The sequence below is a fragment of the Equus caballus genome, chromosome 1 (assembly GCF_041296265.1).
Source record: "Equus caballus isolate H_3958 breed thoroughbred chromosome 1, TB-T2T, whole genome shotgun sequence".
NCBI classification, from domain to species: Eukaryota; Metazoa; Chordata; class Mammalia; order Perissodactyla; family Equidae; genus Equus; species Equus caballus.
In genome coordinates this window covers 101,683,680-101,700,666 of record NC_091684.1, presented here as the reverse complement: position 1 = coordinate 101,700,666, position 16,987 = coordinate 101,683,680, and the positions used below count along the sequence as shown (strand labels likewise).

Sequence of the window (16,987 nt, the reverse complement as noted above, 5' to 3'; positions counted from 1 at the left end):
TGCGAACAAAATGACTACTTGAAAACCGTTTTTGGAAGATGTGTTGGGCTGCCAGGTTGTAAAGCCCTAGATGGGGAATTAGGGAGTCCAAGTTCTAGACCCAGTTTCACCACTATTCGCTGTGTGGTTTTGGGCAAGTCACTCTCTGAGCCTCAGTTTGCGCCAACATGAAATGGGACGATAATAAATGCCTCCTGGTGGCATTGTGATGTGCAAGTGAAGTAATGCCCATGTGACTATTCCTAGGAGTCATAAAAGAAAAGACCAATAAGCTAACCACATTTAAAAAGTTAAACACATCAAAAATATAAAGAGATGATAATCTGAGGGAAAAGTGGAAGCATATTTTACCTAAAAGTACGTTTTCTTAATGTGCAAAGTGTGCTTACAAATCATTGACATTTTTGAACAACCCAACAGACAAGAAGAATGCATCAGACATGAACAGATACTTTGCAGAAAAATGAATTGACATGGCTAATAAAGATAGGAAAAGATGAAGCCAGCCTGGTAGTGTAGTGGTTAAGTTTGAACACTCCACTTCGGTGGACTGGGGTTAGTGGGTTTGGTCCCCGGCACGGACCTACACATCTCTCATCAAGCCATGCTGTGGAGGCGTCCCACATACGAAATAGAGGAAGATTGGCACAAATGTTAGCTCAGGAGCAATCTTCCTCATCAAAAAAAAAAAAAAAAATGATGTGAACAGATGCAGAACCTCCCTCAAGATTAGGGAATTACAAATCAAAACTTAGGCGAACACCAAGAGGTTTGTTAATTCCATGTATTGGTGAGTATATAGAGAGACAGTTTTATACACTGTGGGTGAGAATGTAAATTTATGTAACCTTCCGGGAGCAAAATAATATATCTTAAAATTTTAATTTGCTTGTTTTTTGACCCAGCAACTCCTGCACAAAGATGTATAAGATTGATCTTGCAACTGGAAATAACCTACCTGTTTGTCAATAGATGGAACAAAGTTACAGGATATTCATTTAGTGGAATATTATGTAGCCATTAAAATAACGTGGCACAGATGAGGGAAGCTGGGGCTGGAAGAGACAGGGAATGTTCAAGAGAACCTACGCACGAGTCTAGAAACAGGAGCTGATGTGAGTAGACTGTTCTAAGCAGGAGCAGTTTACTTTCCATGAAGGAAATAAATGGTATTTAAAACTTAACTTTAAAAATAACTTAATATTGGTTAGGGGCCGGCCCCGTGGCCTAGTGGTTGGGTTCGCGCACTCCGCTGCAGGAGGCCCAGTGTTTCGTTGGTTCGAATCCTGGGCGCGGACATGGCACTGCTCATCAAGCCACACTGAGGAAGCGTCCCACATGCCACAACTAAAAGGACCCACAACGAAGAATATACAACTATGTACTGGGGGGAGAAAAAGGAAAAAAATAAAATCTTAAAAAAAAAAAAAAACTTAATATTGTTTAAATTCTTACCCTCCCCCAAATAAAATGTTTTATATGTGTACTGACAGGGAATAATATCCATTATGTATATACATATCTATATATATATATATATATATATATCTTGTTAGACATCAAACAAGTAAGTGACCAGTCCAGACCTTGGCATACTATCCTCATTTGGAAAATGAGAAAAGTAATAGTATTAACTCACAGGGTTGACATGTGGGTCAAAAGATCTAATCAATGAATAGTAGTTAAAATGGTGCTTGGCATACAGTAAACATTTATATATAGTATATATATATATATAGTATCCTATATATCGTATATCATCCATATGTATCTTAAGTGAGAAAGAGAAATATCTAGAGATGTGCTTGTATATGCTTATATTTTATGTTTACATATGTATATGTTTAGAATATTCACTTCTGGAAAGATATTGAATAAACTGTTAGGGAGTATCGCCAAAGCACATTTCTTTTTCATTTTATATCATCATAGACCGTTTAATTATTTTAATTACTAACATGTAGGACTTTTTAAATTTAAAAGGCCTCATTAAAAAATTCAATGTAGGATATTTCTATAAAGCTGCAGCTTGGGGCCTATTAGGATTTTGTTTGGGGAGAAAACACGAGGAAAACAGAGCTGAGGGAAAGGAAATCTTGCTGTAGAAAGTGACTTGTTAGACATCACACATTTAAGAGATTTTTATACCTATCAAAATGGAGCATGGGTTTTAAAAATTCTTTAGCACTATAAGAGACTTTAATCTTTTCTCCTAGAGAATGGAAAGCGCTGGGTGTATGAAATGTCTGGAGAAGCAAGCTGTTTATCCCTAAGGCCTGAGACAGAGTGGCAGCAGGAGGTGGGGGAGGTCAGGGGACCTTGTCAGGGCAAGGGGAGCAGCCTACTAGGGCAGAGGGGCCAGGAGCTGCCCACACAGCCCGGGGCGGGGCAGCGAGGTATTTGCATCTGCTTGAGGCTGCGTTGGGGGAGGAATGACTGAGCTCTGTAGATCCCATTGGTTGGAGCCCCTCCCGTGAGGTCCTCAGGCCCTGTGAGTCACCCAGTTGTCCAGAGCAGACCTCACTGAAGTCCTGGTTGAATTTTAAACAGGTGCATGTAGGCCATGGGGCCCAGCGACTTTTAACCGAAAGGCCCCGCAGACCACTGAGCGGGTGAGCCCAAGTGTCTGGGTGTTCCCATCTGGAAAGCTCCGGGATGGAGCAGACACTGAGGACCGGCTGCCTGTTGACCAGTCAGCTCAGGCGGCTGCTGGGGACTCTCCGTCTGCAAGCGTGTGTCTGTTGTTTACTCTTCAGTCTGCAACATCTGATGGTTACTCAGCACCGACTGTTTGCCAATGTTAGGATTCCCTGAGCACTTGACCTGTGCTGTGTGTGTAACCCTCACAACGTTGCCACAGCGTTACGAGGCGGGGACTGCCGTCCCCATTTCACAGCTGAGGAACTGAGAGTCCACAGGGCGTCCAAGGCCACATAGCCCGTCAGTGGCAGGGCTGTGCACACGCCCGTTTCTCTTTCTGAAGGTCACGTGTTGCTCATGTGCTCTGCTGGTTCCTGCCCTTCAAGGCTACACGGTGTTTACCATGAAATGGGCAGAGTCAAAAAACCAAAACACCATAGCAACCAACAGACCCTAAAGACAAGGAAAACACACACACACAAACACACATACTCAGAGTAGCTGGAAAACGGAAATACCACCTCAGACCAGGGAAGTCAGTCTTTTGGAGACACAGAGAAAATGTCTCTCTAAATTCTCTGCCGTTCACAAGTTTGGAAACACAAGGGGTGACCAGGGAGGCATCCTTAGGTCACTAGGATATTTACCAGATGATTCTCATCAAGAGGAATTCACTCCATATATTTAAAGGATTCAGTTGTCGTCTCTGAGCCCTGAGAGGAGTCTGCTGTACAGGTGTTTTTAGGGGACATTATTAATAATAGTGTTGCTCATACCCTCCATGGTAGTGTGGCCAAACGGCAGACATGAACCCCCTCCCCCCACCGCCCTTGGACCATCACTAAAAGCCAAAGGAATCTTGTGAAACCATTGTTATGCAAAGCCGTTTTGACGGTGTCCACGTGGCCTTCTGCTGATGTGACTTAGATCAAAGGGCGAGAGTTGATAGTAATTGTGAACAGAAAAAATGAGGACCGGTGTTGAACAGGCAATCCGTTCACAGAAGAGAAAATGCAAATGGCCAGTAAACAGGAAGAATGCTAACAATCTAAGAAATGCAAATTAATGAAAATAACTTGGTATTTTTTTTTTCACCAGGTAGGCAAAAATTATACCGTGTGACCATATGGAGTCTGGGTGAGGCTGTGAGAACCGTGGTCCTCTCATCCTTCACAGGGGGAGTGTGCACAGGGTCTGGGCTCAGGGAGATGAATAAAGGGGCAGCTAGTGAAATCCTGCGAACTAGGGGCATCTCCTCTGGGAGAACCAGCACCCACTTCTGCACGTGTGGTAGAGGCCGTGTGAAAGATGTTTAGTGCAACCTCATTTTCAGCCGCAAAGATGTGGAAATGATTTCAAGGTCCATCGACAAGAAACGGATAAATGGTGAGTTTATTTCCATGATGAGCTCCTATGCAACCGTTATAATAAGTGAGCTTGATCTGTATTTCTTCAACAGACCGCAGAAACATAAATATGTGCAATACATGTGGGATGAGAGCGTTGACTTAAGTAAAACGTGCTGATGGATGCTTACAAATATATATTTACACACACGTACACAACGTATGTAGCTATAAAGTTGACCGAACGGACAGACGCCAAACTCTTGGTAGCGTGAGGGGAATGAAACTAAGTGTGGGCATTAGAGCAGACTGATTATTTCTGTAATACTTTCTTTAATGATAATAAAATGACTACATGGAAATAAAATTTCAACAGTGTTGACGCAGTGGGAATACAGGTGCTTGTCACACCAGTCTTTCTACTATTCTGCACCTTTTAAATTTCTCTAAATTAAGCAGAGCCCAGTACTAACTGCCAGGGCAGATGTGGGCTGTGTGGCACCCTGGGAGGTGATAAACATCCTTGCAACCCTGGGTGTGTATGGGCAACACCCTGTTTCTTAGGAATGTTGCAGAGCCGGCTTCTCCTCCTGTGCTCACGGAGCGGCTCCCACTCGGACACAGGAGCTCCCACAGGTGCTAGAGGCAGGGCCAGCCTTTTCCAAATGTGTGTCAACGTCCCCGGGAGCTCCAGGCCACAGCCCCAGACCAAGCACATAGAAGGGGACTCTCATCAGGAAAGCCCTCGTCACACCTCCGTCACAGAGGACGCTCCCACCGCCTGTGGGACCTTTCGTCTTGAGCAGACCACTGCCTTCTGGATCTGTTGTGGGAGGAGATCCAAAAATCTGTGCACACCTCTTCATGAATTTGGGGAGGAGTGCCCATCTGTGTGTACTTTTAAAAAGGCGTTATTTACACTGGATTTCTCTTTTTGGTTCGAATTGGCAGTCCATCTCGGACTGTAACCCTGTTGCTACGTCATTTGTGATTCATTCGTTAGTACAGTTCATTCATTCCTTCCTTCACCCCTTTACATTCAACAAGTGTGTGTTAAGGATCTACGGTAGGCGGCATTCTGAGATGGCGCCCAGGGTGCTTGCCCCCCAGTGCACGTTTCCTGTGAAATCTCCTTGTGTGTACTGGCCCTTGTGAAGATGGTGAGATTTTACTCCCAGGATTAGGTTCCATTATGTGGTAAAGATAAAGTGACTTTGAAGATGTAATTACGATCTCTGAACAATTAACTCTGAGTGAATCAAGAGGGAGATGATCCTGGGTGGGCCTGGCCTAATCAGGCGAGTCCTTTCCAAAGAGAGTCCGGGCCTTCCTGGAAAAAGAGATCGGGTGCCAAAGAGGCCCACTCTTGCTGGCCTCGAAGATGCAAACAGCCCCATTGTGGAGAGGACCATGTGGCAGGGAAACGTGGCAGCCTCTGGGCGTGGATGGCCTCATTCCAACAGTCTTGAGGAAGTGAATTCTGTCAATAGCCACATGAGTTTGGAAGGGGACCCCTAGCGTCAGGGGAAATGCCAGCTCTGGCTGACACCCGGACGGAGACCCTGAGCGGGCACGCACCTGGGCCACGTCCGCCCTCCCTACCCATGGAAACTGTGAGACGAAATGTGGGTTTTAAGCTGGTAAATTTGTTATGCAGCCACAGAAAACATATCTATTATGTGTCCATAGCTGAGAATGCAAAAAAAAGAAGAAACGCCATTCCCATCCTGAAGGTCCTCACGGGCTGGTGGGGGAGACAGCGAACTTAAAGACGCAATTTAGAGCAAAAAGAGTTGTCCTGGAAATAGGACCGGGGGGTGCTTCTGGCTGCCATGGCCGGCTGAACGCACTGCTGCCCAAACCCTCATGATGCCGGTGACAAAGGCCTCAGCCACAAACGTGAAGATGATGTGAGCTGAGAAACGACGAGTCTGTTCTTTCCCTGGCTCGTTGGCTGGGTGCCCTAACCCGGGAATTTTCTGTGGCCGTGAATTCCTCCCCCACCTGCCACAGGGACTTGGCAGTAGGAGAAAATGAGGTCAACAAACAGCAGTCCAGCTGAGAGGTGAAAAGACAGAATCCTGAAGACGTTGGATGCCCTTGGTCCAGCTGCACCTGAAGCCAGCTTGACTCCCACCCTCTGCAAGCAAAGGAGCCCATCCGCCTTGGAGATTTCGTTCCCTGGCATCCAAGTGCCTTGGCTAATTAATATGGACACACAGCTCAGTGAACAGTAGAGGGAGATCCCAGTAAATTTTAATTACTCTTGTCGTTACTAAACTGACTATTTATATGAACTAATTCAGCTCTCTGAATATTTAAGGACAGCCGCCTCATTTCTGGGCACTCCTCTGGGAGGACTGAATTTTGTGTGCAAAAGAGGGCCTCGCAATATGGACAGCTCCCTCGCGATTAAGGACACACAGACATCTCCCGTGAGGCCTCTGCGATCGGGAGGGGCCGTCCGGCTTGCCTGCGATTTGCCATCCCAAAGCTTTTTGAAAGGATGGTCTAATGTGTGGAAGTGCTGGACGCAGAGAGGCCCCAGGAACAACCCATGGCAGGTGGCCATTGTAGGACAGGGAGTCGTGGCCCCGTGAGTGTGGGGGCTGCAGCCGGCAGCTGAGAGGCCTGGATGCGCCCCACGGTCTCCAGCGCCCCTCAGGGTGTGTCGTCTCTTTGCAGGAGGGGAGGGTCCACATGCTGTCAGAGCGCATCAGTGCTCCCACACGGCTTGACTCGCTACAGATGGGACCCCAGAAGGAGCCCTAGACGTTCGAACAGATCAGGTTGCTCAGATCTGCAGTCAGCTCCTGCCTGGACACAGCCTTCCTCCTTGTGAGCGGGCCGGCAGGCCTGGAGAACTTGCCCGGGCTGGGCGTGATCTGCAGGTACTGGTCAGTGCCGCTGTTCTGCGGGTCGCTGCTGGAGGCTGCCGACATGGAGTCAGACTCGGTGAGGGCCGGCTCACCCCGGGGCTTGGCCCTGGGCCTCGGGGGCTGCTGCAGGTGCTGGACATTCCGGGGGCGCGGCTTTCTGTGCATGTACACCGGCCTGTCAAGGGGACCCTCAAAACCGTCGTTCCAGGACGTATAGAGCCCCCATCCCTGGTGCTCGGGAGCCAGCGTCTGGCTCCCTGACCTCTCACCGACGTAGAAATGGGGGGCCCCGTGGAGGTCGATCAGGGAGCGAGGGTGGAAGTACCCCTTGACCCACTCTCTCCTCAGCGTCTCCTCCTCCTCCTCGTCACTCAGCTGCGGAGAGCGAGCCGGCTGAGGCGCCCGGGACCCACAGGGCCGCACATTCCGGGGGAACATCTCCACGACGTCCCCTAAGGCGTCGATCTTGAAATGTCTCTCCGGCCAGAAAGTCTGATGGGGCTTTTTGTGAGAGTCACGCTCATTGACGACATAGTACCTGGGGGCGTGGGGCCTGTGGCCATGTGGCCCCGGGCCCGAGACCCCCGGTCCAGGAAGAGGAGGGTGGATTCGCCAGAAGTCTCTTCGGTAAAGAGGCTCTGAGTGAGCGTCTCCGAGGCGTTCTGCAAACGTGACAGGTGTGCAGGCTCGGTTCCTGGGACGGTCTCCTGTGCTGGTCCCCGGACCCCGTGGATACCTGTAAGACAGGGGTGGTCAAGCCCGGTGGCCTGAGTGCTCTCAGAGCCCCACCCGCTCCAGCATCGCTTCTCCCTGCGTCTTCGCCCAGCCTGGTGCCGCGGGTGGAGGAGGGTCCGCGGACCGCGTGCCTAGGAGCGTTTCCAGGTGTCTCCACGGCGGGAATTCTCAGACGTGCCCCGCGAATCTCCACGGAGTGGGGAGGGCAGAGGTGTTTTGCTAATATGCTGCATTATGGAGCACATAGTGGGATCAATATTTGTGGAGCACATATTAGGAACACTGCTCCCCACCGTCTGCCACACAGCCTTCAAGGACGCGTCCCCTGGGCCCACCCGGGTTTGTCGGAATCCTTCCTCCTGGTCAAGGCCCCAGAGAGACTGAAGATGACCCCTCACGTAGTGAGATTTCCAGTTCTCTGTTAACTTAGTCATTGTTTTTAAAAAAAAACCCAACCCTCCCAAACCAGCACTCCCTGTGTTTCATCTACACGGTTTCACTGTGTTCCTTTCAGATCAGGTGTGGTTCTCCATGTGCATTTGGGTCAGTGCATCCCTCTGGAGGGAATGCCGGGCTCCTGCTTCCTTCCGTGTAAGTGAGGCTGGAACAACTGACCCCCTAGAATACAGAGATGCTCCTGCCTAGAACTGGGCCAGCCTGGAGCTAAGATCTAAAGACCTTGCCAATAATATGGCCGGTCTGGAGTTAAAAAAATAAAAGAGAAAAACATTTTAAAAGGCATTTTCTTTCCTTGGGCTGTAGAAGTACATCCCCCGGGTGGGCAGGAAGATTTGCCTCCAGGCTACATGGCAGGAGGCCTAGGAGGAAGGGTTTGCCCCGTCTGCCAAACTCCGTCCCTCCCTTTCTTCTCACACCAGCTGCTGCAGTTCTTGACCCCGTGGCCTTCTGGCAGAAACAGGATTCAGTGGCCCTGCCTCCTGACCCTGTTGGGGCCTCCCATCCCTGAGGCTGTGTGCCCTGCACCGTGTGGCTCGGGCCATTGCTGGTCGGGGTCTCCGTCAAGGAGGAGATGTCCTGCTGTGCGGCCCTGAGCTCACCTGTTCCCATCTTGCCCTGGCCTGGATTTGGAGACGCCGGGAAGTGACGCACTGGGACTGCTGGTCCCTGGCCCGGGACTCCAGGGTGTGGGTTGGGCGACGGCCTCCACCCTGCCGCTCTTGCCACTGGGTGAGTCGAAGCTGACCGCGGTGCAGTCGTTCTGGGGAGTGGCGGAGGGAGCTGAGGACAGCTGGCTGCCAAGGTCACTGTCCTTCGCAAGCCTCTTGGCGCCTTCGTCCTGCGTCTGGATTCGGGCTGCGGGAAGAGGCAGGGCTGTGAGAAGAGGGGCCCCCCGTGGGGGTGGGGGGCGCACATTCAGGTCGGTTTAGCTGGAAGTGTGACTTCCAACAGTGGGGTCCACACGCAGCAGGACACACTTGCAGACACACACAACCTGTGGGCCGCAAACACTTTGTGGTTCCAGTCATTTCTTCACAGACATTCGGGGCTGGAAGGGAGTGTTGGAGGAAGCAAATGCACCCGCAGCTTTGCAGACACACCTGCTGATGCCCCACGAGGCGATGTGGGCTATTCAGCAGCTGTGGGGCTCTAGTCCCTTATCTGTACAAGGGACCTGAGAAAGCTCATGTGACAATTATGATGCCTTGGAAACAGTTCACAGAGCATTCTGAGAAATGAATGTGGCCTTGAGCTGGAAAATGGGCTTCGGACAATGAAATGGTGACCCTGAGAACGTCTGCAGAGATCCTAATCTTTGAAGACAACCGGAACTAAGCTTAAGTATGCTCCAGGGGCAAATAACACTTGACAATGACAGTGGGGTTTCACAGAAAGAGCCGCCGTCTCTCCCCACAGCAATTGCCAGTTACAGGCTGCTCTCTGGAAAGGCAGACGGGGCGAGCATAACCCTGAGGCCCCAGACTTTGTATCGGGCATTTTCCTGGAGGAGAATAAACCCTTCCCCATTAGCTCAGAATTAAACGGGCAGAAGAGTTGGCCCACAGAGGCTTTCGGGGTCTCATTCGCATTCATTTTCTGAAGGAGAATATGGATTGAGCCATGTGAATGTTGCCTAGCATCCTTCTGGCTCACAGCACCATCAGTGGTCCCAGGGGGCAGACACGCTTCCTCTGAGCTGTGCCCACCCATGTTCCCACCCTTCACATCAGACTCCTGCTCCCGACGTCTCGTCCTTTCTGCCCGGAGGCTCCTTCCCGCTCCCTGGTCGGGCCCACGTGGGAAGAGTTTGTGTAGGTGCAGCTGGAGAAGATGAGAAGCAAAACTGGGCCCGTGGGGTTTGGGTTTCTCACTGGGGGATCTGTTTTCGTGGCTGAGCCTGCCCATTTGGCATTCTCTGCAGGAGGGGACAGAGAACAGAACCTAGGGAGGCTGGACCCTGGGGCAGAGACCTGGGGAGGGGCGAAGTGATTCTGAAGAGTTAAGGTCTCTGACCAATTAACCTTGAGTTAATCAAAAGGGAGACTATCCTGGGTGGGTCTGACCTAATCAGGTGAGTCCTTTTAAAAAAGAGTGTGTGGGGCCAGCCCTGTAGCTGAGTGGTTAAGTTCGCGAGCTCCGCTTTGGTGTCCCAGGGTTTGGCTGGTTCAGATCTAGGGGGTGGATATGGCACCGCTCATCAGGCCATGTTGAGGTGGCATCCCACGTGCCACAACTAGAAGAACCCACCACTAAAATGTGCAACTATGTACCGGGGGCTTTGGGGAGGGAAAAAAATAAAGAGTGTGCAGGCCTTCCCTGGAGAAAGATATCCGAAACGGGCCATTGAGAGGAAGTACACAAAACTGAACAAGATGAAGACATTCTTACAAGTTTTTCCCCCAGACTTTTGTGCTGCTTTATCTCTCCTCCTTCAAAATTTCCTTCTGATTTCAGACACATTTTGGAGTTATTCACAGGCCTGGGTACGATGTAAAAATTGTAGATTTAAACCAAAATTTATATCCCTACATTTTATTGTATTGCGCCCAGTTAAAAAGTTTCTCAGGAATTTTTATCGTTAGCGTACCTTAAACTGCTACATTTTTAAATGCCACAGACTGAGACATCAGCCACTTTTGTGTACTTACCTTCTACCATTTGGGCAACCTTTTTCTTATCTTCAGATCTTGCCTAAAATACAAACGATAATCATATGTTTGTTTTAGATGTAGCAGGAAGCAGTAACAAATACTTTTCTTGGGGGGAAAATGACGTGTGCCTCCTTGCTCTGACCTTGGGCCAGGCCTGAACGCCTGCAGCCACCTGGTGACCGTGTGCTCTGGACTCAGGCCTGTCACCTGAGTGAATAAACTCTGACAGCTGAGAGCTGGAGTTTTATCCCTAGCCAGTTCTGTTTTTAGGGGCAGCTGTTTGATGGACCATGTTTAGATTCTGCCAATAATATTTTGCCTGAGACACAAAAGAGAAAATATGGACCAACCACACGGGAGACATACGTTTCGATAAAAATGCCCCTTGTGACTCCAAAGGCATTTCTTATTTGACTATTTACATGAACGAGTTGGTGTTTCTTTACATGAATGGATATTCATGGCAGTTATTTTATTAAAAATTGGAAAAGGCGGACGTTCTCTGCACGGGGCTCTGGGACTGGGGTGACGTAAGTGAGGCGCTCAGGGGCCAAATTTAAGGAGCTGCCCACTGTCGGGGCTGTGAAAGTGCAGGGGCGGTGGGACCCTGAGCGTCTGTGCCTCCCTGAGTTGGCATCCTGGTGCCTCTCTCGCCTCGCCCTGGTCCTGGCCCTGGGGGAGCCCTGGGTGCGAGGAGGAGGAATCGTGGAAGGATGGGGAGTGTTGGTCTCGCTCTGACTGTTGAGTGCTAAGGATGGGAGAGAGGGTGACGACAAGCAGCGTCTAAAAGATACGAAACAGTTGTATCTTTATGTCCAGGCAGTGCCCTTGGGCTCGGAGGTCTCAGCTCTCTGGGATAGGGAACCATCCTTCCTTCCCCCTCCCAGCCTGGCACGGCCAACACAGGAGTCCGACACACTGAGGGCTCGGTGTGGCCACAGAGGGCCGCTGACAGGCTCAGGGCGCCAGTGGGGTGGCCTGGAGTGGAGGAGGAATGGCAGCAGGCTCCCTCCTGGGCCGACGGGAGCTGACCCAGGGCCTTCTTAGAAAGATCTGGGAGATCCTGGCGGGGAGGGCTGGCTTTGCACCCTAGGGTGGGGTCCAGAGTCCCTGTTATTTCAAACTGTGGCCTCACGTGTCCCAGTCAGGGGCTGACGCACATGCACGAGAGCACAGACTTCTCAATACTTGCATTTTGGATTTGCATCTTGAGCTGGTGGTTGCTGAGCTTCAGGGACCTGGCGATGCTCTGCAGGTAGTAGATGAGCAAGCTGGGAGGGAACGGCACGGGGAGGTGAGCGCGCTCCGGCAGGCCTGTGGGCCTGTCAGGCCAGGCTCCCTGCACAGTGGGTGGCAGGAACCAGCAGTTCCCAGGCCAGACGTGGGCCACCCACCGACCCCTCACTGAGGACAAAAGGCCTCGGCGAGCTCTCGAGCCTGCCCCCTGCCTTTCGTCCTTCCCTTCTTCCTCCTGCTTTTTACGGCACCCTCCAGTGACCTGGGATTCTGCTCTAAGAAAGGAGCACCGATGGGAGGGGCGTTTTACACTGCATCGAGCTGCGAGTCCTGGATCTGCTTGCTGTTGCTTTTCCTTTAAGCCAAAGCAAGCAGAAGCCACTCAGCTGAATTGAAAAATTCCTTTTCTAGATTATTTAGAGTTCGTAGAATAAGACAATGATAATGGCATCCACCCCCATTACAGTGGCCTCAGGTTGCCCGCGTGCTGTGGACAGATCAGCCACATCACCTCTGCGGCTCCCCCGTGAGTCAGGGTCCCCACTTAGATACTTGGGCTCCATCAGCGGCTTTCGGATGGATTCACTGACTTTATATCATCATTGGAAAGTGATGGTTTCTTGTTGGCCAAACGTGCAGAAATCCCCCAAAGCTGGTGGGGAAGCTGTGGGCGGTACTCACAGAAGCAGCAGCACGCCTGGCAGGATGACCACGGGGCTGCTGACGTACCCCATCGCGGAGCCGAACCACGCCGGGAAGTCCTTCTCTATCGTCTCCGACACAATGTCGTAAATCTTCTCTTGTCCACTGTGAGAAAGAAGAGCGTTTATCCCCAGATGGGGTTGCTTTTGGCAGAAGGATGCTGTGAGCCGTCAGAAAGATGGCCACATGGCTGCCGTCCAGTCCTCCAAGTCGGTGACAGAGCGAGAGAAAATATCCTGGTGTAAAAGATACACAACCTTCCCAAGACGATTACAGAGCAAGTGGCCATCTAGTCAGTATGTGGGTCTGAAGGCGGGGCCAATAGTCACATTTTGCGTGTGTGTGTGTTTTAACAACGTATACAAAGACTGACTCTAAATATTACACGTATTCTGTATCAAGGCTGACTTAAAGCGAATGCTGGGCAAAGGTACCTCGAGATTCCTGCCTTGATGGAGCTGATAATGCAGAATGGAAAAGGAGGTGGACCAACTTTTGGTAAAAGCTTTCTGAGTTCTGGGAGGGGAAGGTGGACCAGGTAGACTTTCTTTCTAGCCCTGGAGCAGTGTTGCTCCTTTCTGGTTTTTAAATGGGCCGTATCTGTTAAAGGCGAGCACAGAGAGGATCATGCTCCAGGGTGGCCTGCTGGTCAACACAGCGCACTGGTCTCAGATGGAAAGCCAGGGGCTTGACATCTTTCCGTGTCATTAACCTGGTCTGAGAGCCAGAAGGAGAGTTCAGTTCAACGCAGGGGTCCTTCCCACAGCCTTCGACGACTCCAGGCAGAGCCGAGGGAACCAAAGTCACTCACCTGAACGGCCCACAGTTTAGAGATGGCTTGTATCGGACGATAGCGAAAATGGTCGGCAGCATGCACAGGAAGAGCATAAACAGGAGCATTGACAAGTAGAAGTTGTTGGATCTGCAAAGAAACCCAGTGCCACGTGTTGAGTTCACTCTACAGCCAGTTGCCGATGAGACATATGCCCGAAGAACCGACACAGAAGCCTAGCCCTGACCCTGCAAACAGAAGAATCCTGCCTAAGAGATGGTCAGTCCTAGGTCACAGGCAGCTTGGCAAACTAGAAATCAGGGGTCAAAGGGACTTCACAGACCGTCCAACCCAACCCGTTCATCTACTAAACATTTTTTTTTAATTAAAAAAAATTTTTTTTTTTAGGAAGATTAGCCCTGAGCTAACATCTGCTGCCAATCCTCCTCTTTTTGCTGAGGAAGACGGGCCCTGAGCTAACATCGTGCCCATCTTCCTCTACTTTATATGTGGGATGCCTACCACAGCATGGCATGCCAATGGATGCCTGTCCGCACCCGGGATCCAAACCGGTGAACCCTGGGCCGCCAAAGCAGAGCGTGCGCACTTAACCGCTGCACTACCGGGCCGGCCCCTCACCTACTAAACATTTGCTGGGTGCCTGTCCAACTCAAAATGTGGGAGTGGTGAACCCATGGCCTCCACCCAGTGAGCTCAGTTCATGGAAAAGTCATGAACCTTTGTCCCACGCACCCGTTCCCCCTAAGGGTTCCCTCCCCCGTTCCCAGCCTTGAGCTTGTCTCCTGTGTCTGAGGGCGGCAGATTCTTGACTCTCTCACTAGGATGTGCCTCTCATCCTCTCTGCTCCTGGCTGCACAGGGTAGATGTTCTGCATCACTGAGCCCCAGGCCCCGGGCTCGAAGCTGGTGTCAGGGAGCTCGGCGGTCCAGGCCTCTCCTGGGGTGGCACAGAGCCACCTGGTGTTCAAGGCCCTGTACACAGTTCTGAAAACAGAGTGGTCAGTCCACCTAGAGACTGTCCACCAGCTCTCTCTGTCTCTCTTTAAGAAAGTAGACTGGACCAGAACAGAGTAGAAAATACAAGATTGCACGGGATGTAGTAAGTAGGTGTTAATTTGTGACAGCTTTCTCTCTCTCCCTCTTCCCGTGTCTCTCTCTCTATATCATATGTATACATTTGTGTGCGTACTCATTTATATGTACATACACAGGTATTCATGCATGTATACATGTACATGTAAGTGGATATACACATGCTTATGTGAATTATCTATAAAAACACATACAGACGTATGAGCACGTGCATGTATGTGTCCTGGTCACTAGTAAAATATAAACACACTGTCACTCAGGTTATAGCCAAAAAGTTTGTAAGCCGCTGATACCCCCCCACATAAATAACTATTATTTCAAGATAAAATAAATGAGCTCTGATCGAGGAGTTCAAAAATGTGTTGTGAATTCGCCAAAATGGCTAAAATGGAAAACACAGACAAGAACAAGTGTCGGCAAGCTTGTGGGACAACCGGAGCTCTAGAAGGCTCCATAGAAGGCTGGCGGAAGTGACACAGGTGCCGTCTCCTAGAGGCTCGCGTGCCCCACGACCAGCAGCTGCTCTCCTAGATGTGCGCCCGAGAAAAGGCACCTCTGAGGATGCTCAAGGCAGCAATTTTCACTACAGCTGATAGTTGAAACAACCCACGTGCCCATCGAAAGTAGCACGGGTGGAGAAACAGAGGTGTGCTTGCTCAATGAGACGAACCTCACAAGGACAATATCTGGGGAAATAAGGCAGAAACCAGAGCTCCCACGTGTGCGACTCCGTTCACGGGGAGTCAAAAGCCAGGCAAAACCAATTGTGGAGGCAGAAGTCGGTGGGGACTGGAGCTGAGTACAAGGGGGCGCTTCTGGTTGTCGTTCATGTTCTCGATCTGGGTGCTGGTCGCATGCTCGTGTTCAGTTTGTGAATATTCCTCAGGCTGGGTATTTACCATTCGTGCACTTTCTAAACGATTGTTAAACTTCAGGAAAAAGCTTAAGAAAATATGTGATGAGCTTAAGAGGAATGACGATTCATTCCAAGGGTGGGGCGTAGGAAATGGCTTCAGGGAGGAAATAATTTGGAGGACAGACAAGGTTGCAAACAGGCAGAGAGCTGGGGAGACCCCCCTGCTGGAGGTTGGCCTGGATCAGGCGACGTGGACGATACGAGTTCTGGTCTGAAGCCGACCCGACTCCCACTGACCTGGAGGCTCGAAACACCTGCTGGTGGGGCACGTTGCAGGTCAGCACCGCCCAGCTCCTCAGGTACATGAGCCCGATCAGCTTGAGGACGTTGAAGGCAGGCAGGCAGGGGGAGAAGAAGGCCCCCATCCTGGAACCAGGAAGGGCGGCTAGTCAGCGTAGGTTCTCTTCCCATCTAAAAGGGTTCTGAGACGCTCTGCTTAAAGAACGGGAGAAACCCCCAAAGCTCTGACACCCCAACCCTCCGCCTTCAGACACAAATCACTTCTGCAGGTGAGTTAAAACATCCTCTTTGCCCTGCTTGTCTCTGTCTTCACAGTTAGCAAGAAAAAGCCCTCTTCTGCTAGGAGGCCAATGATAGGAGACCACAGTTTGGGGCAAGCTCTAGATTTCGCCCGTCGGTGCCGAGGGCTGTGTTAATACCCACAGACTTTCAGGTCCGGTCAGCGTACACCCAGCAGCTATTCTGTTGGGCCTGGTGCCAAGCACCCTCCCACATTTCAGCTCATTTAATCTGCTGCAATCATGAAAGGAGGGAGAAATAACCAAAGTTTATAGAGCATGGTGGGCGGGGCCAAGGAAATGAAGTGGTTTCCTCCAAGACATGTTGCTAACAAAAGGGCGACCCTGTATCATCCAAATTGAGATACTTCTGAGAGCGACAGATCTGGAATGACAGGCAAGAACTGGACCATCCCAGGGAAACGGACACGTAGTTACCCTGCAGATGGTGTCATGTGTGGAATACAATCCAGACCTTCCAACTTTAAGGCTACACCTGTTTATACTGGATGTGTATTCAACACAATACTTCCGGAATTTGGACTTAGCGGTAGGAAAATAAGTGTAGACATACAGAAATGTTTAATAAGTAAAAGCTTTTAAAAAGAAACTTTCTGTTTCTCACAGATGGCGGGCAAAATATCACTGGCTGTGTGATGTTAGGCAAGACACTTAGCTTCTCTGTGCCTCAATTTCCTCAAATTTAAAATGGAGAAGATAATATTAGTTACCTTATAGGGTTTCTATAAGGATTAAACTTGTTACTACAGGTATAACAGTGTCTTATGTCTACCAAATGTCACGTGTTATTTTTAATACTGTATCTGTGAAAATATTTTTCAAAAGAAGTAGACTGTGGGAATATAGAATTTGATTGAAGGAATGTCACTTTATAGCTCTCGATTTCCCATGTGTTTCACGGAAGGATTATGAAGAGAGGTTGTGTTTTCTGAACGTACGGAACATTCGAAGTTGTTCTTTCTCTGTTTGCTTGTGTTTTAACAAACAGCACTATCTGTGG

At 50.1% G+C, this 16,987-nt stretch overlaps 1 protein-coding gene across 1 annotated transcript in view; it reads right to left on the bottom strand.

Moving 5' to 3' along the window:
• Positions 1-4,302: 4,302 nt before the first annotated feature.
• The window catches only part of TMC3 (transmembrane channel like 3), a 35,846-nt gene continuing 23,161 nt past the window's right edge, over positions 4,303-16,987 (bottom strand). The window contains exons 16-22 of the mRNA XM_001497304.6: positions 15,686-15,814; positions 13,460-13,570; positions 12,628-12,753; positions 11,903-11,981; positions 10,708-10,750; positions 8,659-8,914; positions 4,303-7,601 (exon numbers count right to left, since the gene is read on the bottom strand). Of these exons, the coding sequence (XP_001497354.2) occupies positions 6,755-7,601; positions 8,659-8,914; positions 10,708-10,750; positions 11,903-11,981; positions 12,628-12,753; positions 13,460-13,570; positions 15,686-15,814 (1,591 nt within the window). The 3' untranslated portion in view covers positions 4,303-6,754. The remainder of the gene's footprint in view (positions 7,602-8,658; positions 8,915-10,707; positions 10,751-11,902; positions 11,982-12,627; positions 12,754-13,459; positions 13,571-15,685; positions 15,815-16,987) is intronic.